Source organism: Ovis canadensis, chromosome 24 (genome assembly GCF_042477335.2).
Source record: "Ovis canadensis isolate MfBH-ARS-UI-01 breed Bighorn chromosome 24, ARS-UI_OviCan_v2, whole genome shotgun sequence".
NCBI lineage: Eukaryota > Metazoa > Chordata > Mammalia > Artiodactyla > Bovidae > Ovis > Ovis canadensis.
This window is the reverse complement of record NC_091268.1, coordinates 43,165,879-43,180,286: the sequence shown is the minus strand read 5'-3', so window position 1 is coordinate 43,180,286 and position 14,408 is coordinate 43,165,879. Positions and strand designations below refer to the sequence as shown.

At 46.3% G+C, this 14,408-nt stretch overlaps 2 protein-coding genes across 2 annotated transcripts in view; both read right to left on the bottom strand.

Annotated features, from left to right (window-relative positions):
• Positions 1-7,772: 7,772 nt before the first annotated feature.
• LOC138429430 (beta-glucuronidase-like) lies at positions 7,773-9,635 on the bottom strand. The gene is made up of 2 exons (XM_069570943.1): positions 9,378-9,635; positions 7,773-9,035 (listed from the first exon to the last, which is right to left on the bottom strand). Exons 1-2 carry the CDS (start codon positions 9,561-9,563, stop codon positions 8,964-8,966), a joined length of 258 nt encoding a protein of 85 aa, XP_069427044.1. The 5' UTR covers positions 9,564-9,635; the 3' UTR covers positions 7,773-8,963.
• A 1,212-nt stretch (positions 9,636-10,847) lies between these two features.
• LOC138428872 (beta-glucuronidase-like) overlaps positions 10,848-14,408 on the bottom strand; it is a 39,726-nt gene continuing 36,165 nt past the window's right edge. Inside the window, exons 6-10 of the mRNA XM_069569804.1 lie at positions 14,164-14,357; positions 13,695-13,841; positions 13,299-13,477; positions 12,830-12,976; positions 10,848-11,078 (exon numbers count right to left, since the gene is read on the bottom strand). Coding sequence (XP_069425905.1) covers positions 10,937-11,078; positions 12,830-12,976; positions 13,299-13,477; positions 13,695-13,841; positions 14,164-14,357 — 809 coding nt within the window. The 3' untranslated portion in view covers positions 10,848-10,936. The remainder of the gene's footprint in view (positions 11,079-12,829; positions 12,977-13,298; positions 13,478-13,694; positions 13,842-14,163; positions 14,358-14,408) is intronic.

Below are 14,408 nucleotides of genomic sequence, written 5' to 3'. Positions count from 1 at the left end.
AACAAAAAGTATGAATAAGTCCTCCAAGTGAGTCTACTGTGTCTCTTCAGTCGTGTCCGACTCTGTGTGATCCCATAGACAGCAGCCCACTAGGCTCACGAAAAGATTTTGTAAATTAAAGAACAAAAACTCTGGCACTGGGGGACACTACACCAAATTCCCAAAAGGGTCACAGCATCTTCTAGAGCAGTGTTCTCAAAGCCAGGGTTCCTATCATCATCATCATCTTCAAACTTGTTAAAAATCAAATTTGCAGTCCCCACCAAGGCCTGTTCTTCAGTTGCTAAGTTGTGTCTCTTTTGTGATCCCATGGACTGTAGCCACCAGGCTCTTCTGTCCATGAGATTTCCCAGGCAAGAATACTGTGGGTTGCCATTTCCGTCTGCAGGGGATCTTCCTGACCCAGGGATTGAACTCACATCTCCTGCTTGGCAGGAAAGTCTTTACCACTGAGTCACCTGAGAAGTCCCCAGCAAGACCTACTGAATCATTCTGGGTGGGGTCCAGCAATCTGTTTTAACAAGTGCTTCAGGTGATCCTGATGTGTGCTTAGGTTTGAGAGGCACTGATCTTAATCTTGTTACACAAAGTTGCTGCAAACCAGCAACATCCACCTCACCTGGGGCCTGCCCTGATCTACTGATTCAGAATCTGCAGTTTAACAAACTACCCAGGTGATTCCTGTACACACTTAACAGTCAAATGCTGATTTGTGGATAAACAAGGATTTATTTTATAGTACAGGAAACTATATATTAGGTAACTTGTCATATCCTATAATGGGCTTCCCAGGTGGCTCAGTGGTAAAGAATCCACCTGCTGGTGTAGGAGATGTGGGTTTGATCCCTAGGTTGGGAAAATACTCTGTAAGAGGACATGGCAACTCACTCCAGTATTCTTGCCTGGAGAATCCCATGGATAGAGGAGCCTGGTGGTCTACAGTCCATGGGGTCACAAAGAGTTGGACACAACTGAGCGACAGCATGCATGCAATATCCTATAATGGAGGAAAATTTGAAAAAAATACATATGTATGTGTGTGTTTGTGTGTGTGTATATATATGTATCTGAATCACTTTGCTGTATACCTAAAACTAGCACAATATTGTAAATTAACTATATTTTAATTTTAAAAAATAAAAAAATAAACCCAGAGGGGTCAAACAAACAAAACTGTAGAACTTAAAAAAAAAAAGTGCTAATCTAGAGAATGCCTAAAACCTAGTTTCCAGAATGAAGGAGGGCCTTATGTCCATCTGACCACAGACAGGATTAAAATAACTCTGATGCACTTGGCACAGGGAGAATGGGAGTACAGTGAGGCAGGAAGTTGCTGTGACACCTCCTTCCATCTGTATCTATTGCCTCGATTGAGGGGGGACACCTCAGCCTTAATGGGAACTCTGTTTCCAGATGGTTCTGTTAAGTTCTTAACTGAACTGCATTCAGCCTCATGGGGCTTCCCACTCAAGAGCCTGGCCACGTGTGATCTAACCTGACCAGAAGGAATGGCCTGTCCTAGGGAGGCAAGGGTTTATGCAGCTTTTCTCCAGACTCTGTGCTTACTGCCTAGGTCTGCCTCTTCCTGTTCTGCTACCAACTGGCTACATCCTTGCCTCTTGTCTATTTTTAATCTCGGAAGCTGCTTACACCAAAGCCCAGTGTGACTTTATATTGGTTTCCTATTGCTGTAACAAAGTATCCAAAAAATCATGGCTTAAATCAGAATAACACCATCTTACAGTTCTTGAAGTCTGAAGTGGGTTTTATGGAAGCAAAATTGTACGTCAGCAGGGCCAGGCTTCTTCCAGAGACTAGAGGAGAATCTCCTTGTCTTTTCTAGTTTCTAGAGGCCACATGCATCCCTTGGCTTGTGGCCCCTTCCTCCATTTTCAAGGCCAGCAATGTAACATTGCCAAATCTCTTGGATCCTCTGCTTCCACTGTCATATTGTTATTTATTTATTTTTACTGACGTATGGCACAGTAGCAAAGGATCCGCCTGCCAATGCGGGAGATGCCAGTTTGATCCCAAGGCGGGGAAGATCCCTTGGAGGAAGAAATGGCAACCCACTCCAATATTCTTGCCTGGGAAATTCCATGGACAGAGGAGCCTGGCAGGCTACAGCAAAGAGTCAGACATGACTTAGCAACTAAACAAAAATAGTTGAATTACAGTGTTGTGTTAATTTTGTGTTAATAGTTGTGTACACTTTGTGTGCAGCAAAGTGACTGTACATCTATATACACAACATATATCTACATTCCTTTTCATATTATTTTCCATTATGATTTATCTCTATATATTGAATATAGTTCCCCATGCTGTACAGTAGGACTTTATTGTTTTGTTTCTACATATACCAGTTTGCATCTGCTGATCCCAAATTCTCAACCCAGACCTCTCCTACCCACTGTCCCCTTAGCAGCCATCAGTCTATTCTAGATTCATCTGCATGGTCATATCTTTTGACTGACCTTTCTGCTTTTTTATAAGGACCCTTGTGATTACATTGGAACCACCTGAATAAACCAAGATAATCTTGTCTCAATATCCTTAACTTAATCACATCTTCATTTTTTTATCATGTTAAGTACCAGGGAATATTAAGTACCAGTTGCAAGTTCCAGGGATTATTAAGCAGTTTACTACATTCTGTCTTGCTCTCAAAGATTTATGTCTGTCCCACATGCAATGTGCATTCACTCCATCCCAAGATCCCCCATAGTCTCAACTCATTACAGCATCAGCTCAAGTTCAAACTTTCATCTAAATCTCATCAGCTCAGAAGTCCCATATCTCATCATTTAAAATGGGTATGAATGAGATTTTGAGTATGACCCATCCTGGGGCAAAATTCCTTGCTATCCATGAACCTGTGATTGTGGTGAGGATTAAATGAGTTCATACATAAAAATTCAAGAAATAAGAAGACTTCTGTGGTGGTCAGTGGTTAAGAATCTGCCTTCCAATGAAGGGGATGTGGGTTTGATCTCTAGCCAGGGAAGTAAGATCCCACATGCCTCAGGGCAACTACTGAGCCACAGCTACTGAACTCATGTGCTGCAACAAAAGCTCCCCACCTGCCTCAATGAAGATCACTCGTGCCACAACTAAGACCCAAGGCAATCAAATAAACTGAAAAAAAATAGCCTTTCAAAGAATTCTAGAAATAAATTATCTGCCACTAAAACATGCCATTTCCTAAAACAGGAACAGGATAACAGTTACAGACATTTCAGTTAAAAAAGACAAAAGGGAATTCCCTTGTGCTCCAGTGGCTAAGACTCTGCACTCCCAATGCAGGCGACCCAGTCTCAATCCCTGGTCAGGGAACTAGATCCTAAATGCTTCAACTAAAAGATCCTTCATGCTTCGATAAGATCTAAGATTCTGCATGTTACAACTAAGACTTGGTACAGCCAAATAAGTAAATAAATATATAGTTTTATAAAGTCTCTGGGCTTTTCTTCAGGAAGGGAGGACAAAATAAATTTATGGGTTTGCTAATCTAATGTTCTGCTAATCTTGAAAAATACGGATTCTGATGAATTTTGGTATGAAGCAGAATTACAGGTAAACATATCTAACTTAGAAGCATTGAGAGGCAAAATATCATATATTGCATAATTTATATAAAACATCCAGATTAGCTATATCTGGACAAAAAAATAAATTAGTGGTGGCTTAGGGCTGACTGGGAGGGGCAGAGGATAGATAACTAAAAGGCACACAGGGTTTCTTTTTGAGGTGATGAAAATATTGTGAAATTGGGCATAATGATGGTCGTACATATACATGAATACACTAAAGTTCATTCAGTTTTATACTTTAAATGGATGAATTATGTATGTGAATTATATCTCAATAAAGACATGTTTAGAGACATTATAAATCAACTATACCACAATAAAAAAATTTTAACAAACTGTTTAAAAAATAAACCCTATGATGCTCTTTGCTGAATCTACCACGAGAAGACTATTTTCAGCAACCAAACTGTCGACATTTCAGAAAACATCGACATCACTCTGGAGGGACACACAGTCATTGTGAAGGGCCCCAGAGAGATCCTGCAGACTGACAACAGCAGAACAGAACTCAGCCTCCTGGGAAGGAATAGGAAGGGACTCGGGTTAACAGTGGAACAGAGAGGAACCAGTTCCAGCTCACACAGTCTCTAGCCCAACACAGCACGTGATCAAGGGTGTTCCACTGGGCTTCCATCACAAGACAGTGTCTGTGTGTGCTCACTTCCCCATTCGAGTCCTTACTCTGGAGAGCAGGTCTCGTTTAAATCTGAAATTTCTTAGATGAAAAATCTGCAGGGCTCATATGAGGCCAGGGATTGCTTAATGGGTATCTCACACCCTGAAAGTGATTTGCATTGACCTTAAATCAGATTTATCTGCTTTGATCCAACAAGCCACACAGTTAAAAAATCAGGATATCAGGGACTTTCCTAGTGGTCCAGGCTAATACTCCATCCTCCCAATGCAGGGGCCCCAGGTTCTATCCCTGGTCAGGGAACTAGATCCCACATGCCACAGTGAAGTTGAAAGATCCCATGTAGAATACTGACCTAAGACCCGGCACAGACAAATAAATGAAAATAAATATAAAAAAATAATAAGAATATCAGAAAAATCTGGATGTTATCTATGAAAAAGAAACTAGTCTTTAGGCTGTCAATAAGATCTAAGACTTGTCTAGCTATGGAAACAAGAAGATGCCAAATGATTCCCAGGACCTGTTTGTGATATCTTTAAAATACAATGAAACTTGACCTTTTTTATTAAACTTATTATTACTATTTTTTTTTTGCCCACACTGTGTGGCATGTGGGATCTTAATTCCCAGACCAATGATCAAACCCATGCACCATGCATGGGATGCACAGAGTCCTAACCACTGAACTGCCAGGGGAGTCCCGAAACTTATCTATTGGAAAAATAAAATAAAAGGGAAGTCTCACACATGTGCTCTGATCAGCCGAGTGTCCTGTTATACTTGGTTGTTAGGCTCAAGGCTGTGACCCTCCCAACTTTACAAAAAAAAAAGCAAAATGGCTCTCGGAGGAGGCCTTACAAATAGCTGTGAAAAGAAGAGAAGCAAAAAACAAAGGAGAAAAGGAAAGATATACCCATTTGAATGCAGAGTTCCAAAGAATAGCAAGGAGAGATAAGAAAGCCTTCCTCAATGATCAGTACAAAGAAATAGAAGAAAACAATATAATGGGAAAGACCAGAGATCTCTTCAAGAAAATTAGAGATACCAAGGGAACATTTAAAATGCTAAAATAGACGAATACCAATAGACTTATATCATGCTTATAATATTTAAAGTTAGAAGATTGTAGGCAAAATATATTTCATTAACCCAGCTAGAATTTAAGAGGGAAAAAAGCAACAGTCCAGTTGTCTTGGGTATATTTATAAGCAAAAAGAGTATTCTTAAGTGAGGTATATAAGCAACATCTCAGTAAAGTCTTCCTCAGAGTAAGGAAAATACTAGGGGAGCTCTTATATTCAATCATTTCCTCTCTTTACTAATTTTATATTCCTGAATGTTTTAGTCATGATCTTAGAGCTTTGGTAGATTTTCCATGATGGAAAGAGATTGTTTGCAGTAAAATTTATCAAATGCTTTTTATGTGTTGAGATTATATGATTTTTTTCTTTCATGCTATTAATGTGATCTATCACATTGGCTGATTTGCATAAATTGAATCATCCCTGCATCCTGAATGTAAATTCCACTTGATTCATGGTGAATGGTCCTTTTAATATGCTGCTGACTTTGGTTTGCTAGTATTTTTTCTTGTTTTGGTTGCACTGGGTCTTAGTTGCAGCATGCGAGATCTTTTTAGTTGCAGCACGTGGGATCTAGTTCCCTAACCAGGGATCAAACCCAGGCCCTCTGCATTAGGAGCTCAGAGTCTTACCCACTGGACCACCAGGGAAGTCCCGGTTTGCTAGTATTTTATTGACAGTTTTTGCATCAATATTCATCAGAGTATTGACCTGTAGTTTTCTGGTAGTGTCTTTTCTTTCTGCTTTGGTATCAGGGTCGTGCTGGCCTCATAAGATGAGTCTGGCCTCTTCACATATTTTGGAAGACCTCGGGGAAGACTGGTGCAAAGGTAACCATTTTAAAGAGTACACTCAGTGACAAATGGCACGCTTGCAGTGTTGCACATCCATCACCTCATCTAGCGGCAGAACATTCTGATTACCCACAAAGGAGATATTGTACTCATTAAGCAGTCACTCCTCACTGCCCTCCTCCCCTCGCCTCTGGCAACCACTAGCCTACTTTCTGTCTGTATGGATCTGTCTGTCCTGAAACTCTCATACGGATGTGATCTTTTGTGTCTGGCATTTTTCACTTAGCATAATTATTCAAGGTTCATCCGTGTTGTAGCATGTATCAGCACTTCATTCCTTTGTATGGATATACCATGTTTTGTGTATTGAGTTTTTACCTTTTGGCTATTGTGAATAGTGCTGTTGTGAACAAGTACTTGTACTTGCTTGAATACCTGTTTTGAAATATTTGGGGTATATACCTAGGAGTGGAATTGCTGAATCATACGGTAATTCCATGTTTTACTTTTTTTTAACTTAAAAAAAAATTTTATTTTAATTGGAGGCTAATTACAATATTGTAGTGGTTTTTGCCATACATTCACATGAATCAGCCATGGGTGTACATGTGTTCCCCATCCTGAACCCCCCCCCCCCCAACCTCCCTCCCCATCCCATCCCTCAGGGTCATGCCAGTGCACCAGCCCTGAGCACCCTGTCTCATGCATCAAACCTGGACTGGCGATCTGTTTCACATATGATGATATACATTTCAATGCTATTCCCTCAAGTCATCCCACCCTCGCCTTCTCCCACAGAATCCAAAAGTCTGTTCTTTACATCTGTGTCTCTTTGGCTGTCTCACATATACGGTCATCATTACCATCTTTCTAAATTCCATAGATATGCATTAATACACTGTATTGGTGTCTTTCTTTCTGACTTACTTCGCTGTGTATAATAGGCTCCAGTTTCATCCACCTCATTAGAACTGACTCAAATGCATTGTTTTTAATAGCTGAGTAATATTCCATTGTGTATATGTACCACCGCTTTCTTTTCCATTCATCTGCCGATGGACATCTAGGTTGCTTCCACGTCCTGGCTATTGTAACATGTTTCACTTTTTGAGGAACCAACAAATTGTTTTCCTCCATGACTGCACCTTTTTATCCACCAGCAGTATACAAGTGTTCCCAAATCTCTACATTCTCATCAACATTTGTTAGTTTCTTCTTTAAAAAAAAAGTTACAGCCATGGAATCTCTTAAAAATATAATTTATTTAAAAATAAAATGAAAATATAATTTATTGAAGGCATATTATGTCCTTTACGAGGCATAACTGACCTATCACTTTAGGGGTTCCATGCATCGACTTGATATCTGCATGTATTGCAGAGTGATCACCATAACAAGCCCGGTTAACAGCCGTCACCGTACACAAGTTTACAGCATCTTGTTTCTTGTGATGAGAACTTTGAAGAGCCACTTGCCTAGCTACTTTCAAATATACAATACAGTATTCTTAACTGTAGCCAGCATACTGTACATTACACCCTCAGGGTTTATTCATTTTATAACTGGAAATCTGTGCCTTTTGCTCCCTTCACCAATTTTGCTCACTCCCTCCCTGAGGCAACCACCAATCTATTCTCTGTACCCATGAACTCAGTTCTTTTGTTCATTTGTTATTTGTTGTTGTTTTAGATCTCACACATAAGTGAGATCATACAGTATCTATCTTTTTCTGACTTATTTCATTTAGCATCATGCCCTTAAGTTCTATCCATGGTGTTACACATAGCAAACTTCCACTCTTTTTTACGGTGGACTAACCTATTATATGCCAAGTTTTCTTTACCCATTCACCCACTGATGGACATTTTAGTTTGCTTCCATGTCTTGGCTGTTGTAAATAATGCTACAGTGAAGATAAGGGTACATCTTTCTCAGTTAGTGTTTTTGTTTTCTTTGGATAAATACCCAGTCGTAGAACTGCCGGACCATGTGGTGGTTCTATTTTTAGTTGCTTAAGAAAGCTCCATACTGTTTTCCACAGTGGCTACACCAAAAAGCATTCTCACCAGCAAGTGTTCTCTTTTCTCCGCATCTTTACCAACACTCATTTCTTGTCTTTTTGATAGTAGCCATTCTAACAGGTGTGAGGTGATACCTCACTGGGGTTTTGATTTGCATTTCCCTGATGACTAGTGATGTTGAACACCTTCAAATATGTATTGGCCAACTGTGTCTTCTTTGAAAAAATGTCTACTTAGTTCCTCTGCCCATTTTAAAAGTCAGATTGTTTGATTTTTTGCTATTGCACTGTATGAGATCTTTATGTATTTTGGGTATTAACCCCTCATCAGATACATGATTTGCCACAGAAAGCTTCACTGAAGCTGAGACCTGCCAGGTGAGGAGGGAGCAAAGCAGAGCCCACATCTATGGACTCAGTCTCCGGAGAAGAGCTCACGTCTGTCGTGTGCTGAGATATAATGATCTTTGAAATGTTCTCAGAGCATAAGGTCTGCGTTTTCATCTCATGGGAATGTGTGGGGGGTGCTGGTCTTTGACGCGCGAGGAGGCAGCACTGCAGTCATCTGACAAGAGAACCAACCCCTGTTGGCTTTGGTCCTCCTTCCTGACGAGGAGGATTAAAATGCTATTATACAGGATGCACTGCAGATACAACTGCGGAGTGCTTAGGAAGCCAAGGGAAACAGTTTAATCTCCCTCCTGGAGTCCCCGGTCTGGTCACGGAGAGAACCAGGGACCATGAGAGCTCATGGTGTTCCTCTGCCCAGCGAGGTGGCGTCCTCCTCCCCAAAGAGTGGACACCAGAGCTGAAGCATGAGCGCGGAGTTGAGTTCCATTAGCTGGTGATGGTGGAGCTAAGAAGGGCTTGCTGAACAAACAGAACAGACCAGGATCCGGGACTGAAGGCCTGGGAGAGGGCAGAGGGCAGAGGGCACGGACAGCCCTGAGCACAGATTAGAGCTTCGTCCTGTGGGGTCAGGGGAAGCCAGGGACAGGACAAGGCTTGGATTTGTTCCAGGGACCACTTGGGCAGCCTGTGGGAGGCTACCTAAGGACCACGCACATAGAACAGAGGCTGAGTCCGGGCCGGCCGTGTGGAGAGGCAGCATAAGGCCAGCCTGGTAAGCTGTGGGAGGTGGCCAGGACAAGGGAGGGACGAGGAAGGAGGCAGATCTCTAGCCTGGGGCAGTGATGACTGACATCAGTGTTCGAGAGAGGGAAAAATAACCCCCGTCTTCGACGCACTTACCTCGTGAAAGCCTTCAATGGCATCCGCTCCGTACTTGCTCTGAATCATCAGCTTCTGGTAGGCCTTATACCAGTTCTCGAACTGGGTTGCCAGCTGCAGCTGAATCACCTCCATGTGCCCATAGTCGTGGTACCAGGAGTAGTAACTGTTCACACAGATCACGAGTGAAGGGAGCCAGCCTCTCATTCTGGGCCGGCACCCCTGACCTGGCTGCAGCTGGGCTCCGGGAGGGCGATGAGAGGCAGAGCTGGCCGCAGGCACGCCAGCCCAGGGGAGCCCATCCAGACTGGACTTTCTTCATCTCTAGGTTGCGCTCCTGTCATTAGTCATCCCCTTGGCCCAACTGAGGGCCGAAGGCAATTTTTCTCCTCACAGAGCCTCCCGAGTCCCCTTTCTGAGCTACTGTCATGGGCCCTAAAGAGACTGGACAGTTCCCTCCTAGGAGGGCAGCCCAGGTTGGGGGCAGCACCGCCGTGAATCTGAGCAATGCGCTGCTCGGTGGACCACAAAGCTCACCTGAACCCATGCTCGCCTGCAGAGTCTGCACTGGGACCCATGCGGTCCATCTCTCCCAAGGGACTGCAGTACCCTTCTGAGCTTGGGGCAGAAAGATGCCGCTGGGAAGCGGCACTTCTGGGTGGGCACGTGACCACAGCTCACACATCCCAGCGGGTGAGCCTGGCAACCTTCTGGGGGCACCAGCACAGGCTCCCTTGCCCACCAGAGCAGAAAGGGATGCCAATGAGACTTTGAGACGCCCAGGTCTGCCTGTGCCCCACTGGTGTTCCACCACAGTCGTGTTCCTTTGAAGGGATGGCACCGGATCACTGGGGCTGCAAACCATTGGGTCCATGTGACAATGACAGTGCTCACACCTACACTTGAACGGGGTTTTCTTATCTTCCCTTTCTCGAGAGGATTTCCCTCTCTGGAGCACTTCTTAGGACTGGCCTCAGTGCCCCAGTGAAGCATCTTCTTGCTCCTGTTTTACAGCTTTTGTGCAACAACTCAACACAGTTTCTGAGGGGCTGCTGTGCCCAGGGACCGTGAGAGGAGCCATGGGGTCCAACCGACTGGGTGAGCCTCTCCCTTCAATTTTCAGTCCCCCTGACCCTGGATCTCAGCCGTGGTTCCCAAAGCTGACTGATGCCTGGAATCACTGAGGAGTTTTTTTTAAAACACAGATTCCTGCCCTGGACGTTATAAATCAGAATCACAAAATCTGGACCTCTGTACTTTCAAAAAGCTGCCATTTGTGGCTCCAACGATCAGCCAAGTTGGAGAAAGACAAGTCAATGATGACTTTAAGCTCCCTTAAACCTCTGCCCTTTTCATATGAAACTTGGGGGCATAAAATTAAATCAAAGTGCAGAGAAATTGATGAATTGAAAATGAACTGAGAAGGAATTCGACCTTCCTATGCCTGACCTCCTTAGTGTCGAGAAACTACACTGCCTGGCAAATCACTCCCTGGCAGTTCTCTTTAACCCAAAGACCATCTATGGAAACGGTCAGACTGGCTGCTCGTGGTCCCTCCCAGCAGTTCATCTCAGCAAGCATCAGGGCAGGACAAGAGGACAGGCGGAAGGAAGATGTGCAGAGACCCCCAGGCTCACCCCCAGGTCTGCTTCATAGTTGGTGTTGGTCACAAAGGTCACGGGCCGGGAGGGGTCCAAGGCTTTAGTGTGGGCAATCAGCGTCCTGTCCACGGAGGGCAGAAGACACGGTGCCATCACTCTGAGGAAGGCCTCAGGCACCCCTCCTGAATCCCCTCCTTCCCATCTTCCCAGACATAACACCCCCACGACACGGCTCTCCTAACTGCCTTCTAGGGCATTTCAGGTAAGTAAACATGTTCCTCGAGACACCATGTTTCCTGACATCATTCTCTCTTCCTCCCTCCCCAGATCTTAGCCCCCCACCCATCCCCTAGAGGGGCCATCCTCAAGAGATGAGGCACAACTTAGATCTCTGAGCTGGGCGCTGCCAAAAGCAAGTTTCCTCATCTCTGACGAAACTAGGATGTTGTGCAGGTTAGGATGAGTATTAATACAACACATCACTAGGGAGCGTGTCCTGGGAGGCAAGCTGTGCACTGGGCACTCACTAGAGACTTAAATAGGCAAGTACTGGCTTGGCCAGAAAGTTCATTCGATTTTTTGAACAATGTCATGAAAAAATACAAACGAACTTTTTGCCCAACCCGACCTCCAGCTGTGTGTCCAGAGCTCATCTTTGCCCAGGAAGGTCCAATACACAGAGCCTCCATCCAGGACAGGGGGATGCAGGCAGTGTCTCCTAGGGAGTATTTCCATGGCCTCTGCTGCCTCCGCAGTAAGTGAAATAATTCTCCACACCCGGCTATGCTACAACTGCAGGATGGGAAGAAAGAGAAGGATCCAAGAACATGCCAGGAGGCTGGCCCACTGTGGGGAGATGGACCCTGTGTGAGGTGTCTGCCCAGGACAATGCCTGGGGGGTGGGTATGCAGTGAACGGACAATTAACTTCAGGTGACCTGGTCCCGTCTAACAACGTAACTTTAGGATAGTCAGAATATGCACGTCCTTGAAAATCTGTTTATAATTATATGCCTAGGTAAGTCAGCTTTATAAAACTTAAAGCCCCTTTACAGGTGAACTCAAAACCATTGCAAACTGGTTTTGTGCAGTTCTAACATGTACTAAATTTCCGAGGAATGGAGACACCATAAAAATCAAAGGAAGACCCAGGTGGCTTGGTGGTGAAGACCCGCCTGCCAAGCGGAAGATGCGGGCTTGATCCCTGGGTCAGGAAGATCCCCTGGAGAAGGAAATGGCAACCCACTCCAGTATTCTTGCCTGGGAAATCCCAAGGACAGAGGAGCCTGGTGGGCTATGAGGTCGCAGAAATTCGGACACGACTTAGCGCCTAAATAAGATCAGGGCTTGGATTTGACTGGAACTCTATTGGCCATGGCTCAGAGCCTCAGAAAAGAGCAGAACAGAAGGAAAAGCTGCTTGTGGCACCAGAGTCGCCGGCTACGCTTTCCAGCCCTGTCATCAGCTTCTGCAGCTGTGTTTTCAGGGAGTCTCGCAGAAGGTGCAAGCGCCTGACTCCTTCAGCGGCCCTTCTGGAGAGTCAGGTTCACACATTTATGTATTCTTTGACAAATGTCAGTCAGGCCACGTCACTATCTTTTTTCTTTAATTTGAAGTTGCATGTATAAGTAGGTAGGTTAACTCTGCATTTCATTTCAGGGGTGTCAAGGAGACACTTGGCTGAAATCATGATCTGGGTGGGTGGGTACCTTGTCCCCTGAATTGACCAGAGATGGATGCATCTGGGCTGGGAGCTGCCCACACCCACCGCAGGGCCCACGGCCTCTCTCCCGTGGCTCCCAGGCAAGGCTGAGCTGGCCCCTCAGGCTGCGGTCTCACCCGGGACCGGCTCAGGCAAGGCCGGAGCACTCACTTGAAGTAGTAACCAGCCGGTTTCAGGAAGGAAGCCGGCTCATTGGCCACGGACCACATTACATCTGCCGGGTGATTCTTGTCCCTGCGGATCATTTCCTCCATCACCTCCAGGTGGTGCTGCAGAGACACGTTGCTGAAGCTCTCCCTGGGGGCCAAGGGAGGAGAGGGAGCAGGTCAGTCTGATTTTCTTTCCCTCTTGTAGAAACTCTGGGCTTCCCTGATGACTCAGTGGTAAAGAACCCGCCTCCCAACGTAGGAAACGCAAGTTCGATCCTTGGGTCGGGAAGATCCTCTGAAGAAGGAAATGGCAACCCACTCTCGTATTCTGGCCTGGAGAATCCCATAGACAGAGGATCCTGCCGGGCCACAGTCCATGGAGTCCCAGAGTCAGACATGACTGAGCGACAGCATGCATGCACAGGCTGCCGAGCTGGGGGGGGCGCGCAGTGCAGGCAGCGGGCACTAACACCAGCGCGATGCCCACGCCGGGGCTCTCGTCGATGACCACGGTCCCGTAGCGGTCACAGAGCTGCAGCACCTCCTCCGCGTAGGGGTAGTGGCTGGTGCGGAAGGCGTTGGCGCCCAGCCAGCGAAGCAGGTTGAAGTCCTTCACCAGCAGCGGCCAGTCAAAGCCCTTCCCTCGGATCTGCGGGACAGCAGAGATGGGTGAGCCCCTGCCCTCGACCCCATCCCAGACACGTTTCCTCCAAGAGCTGGGCCCGCCGGAGTCACCCCATCAGCCCGCTATCCAGGCCAAGGACAGGCAGTGGTTTGGGGCGGTTTGCTCTGAGCTGCCCTCAGCCACTCCAGGGGCCGCGGGGAAGCGGATGGCGAGAAACAGGGACCCAGGAGCCCCTACTCACGTCTGAATCCTCATGCTTGTTGACCCCTCGGAAATAGAACGGCTTCCCATTGATGAGGAACTGGCTCTCGGTGACGGCCACGGTGCGGATCCCCACCGGGAGGGTGTAGAAGTCAGACACGGGCCCCACGGCCGTCTGCGCCATCATCTTCACCGCGTGAGGCAGCCTGACGGGCCTGAGCCCCACGCAGCCTGACCTTCTCAGGACAGCCCCTGGCTAGTCACTGTGGCCCACCTCTGGGTCTGCAAGTGGAGAGAGGCAGAAATTACATCTGCTGTGAGAAAGAAGAAACTTTTGCCCACATTGCCCCGGGGCCTCCTCTTCCAACTCAGCCACCCCACCAATGGCTGAAAGAATCAGGTCGGGGACTCTTCAGTCCAATGGAACAGGAAGCTGACCTGACCAGGCCTGCTGAAGCTAGGGCTGCTGGATGGGGACAAACAGCCTCCCCCAGCCCAATCCTCACCACCATTACCTCCAACGAGTACAGGTAGGCAGGGTGCTCGTGCATCAGGTACGGCCACCAGAGGTGGGCACTGGGCACCTGCAGCTGGCCCTCAGCTCCTGCCCCTTTGGCCACGACTTTGCCTTCCTCATCCAGAAGAGACACGTCCACTTGGAAGTGGTCACTGCCCTGGACGATGATCTGGTAATTCACCAGCCCTACAGGAGACGAGAGATCAGATGAGAGAGAAGGTGGGGGGACGTGACCTG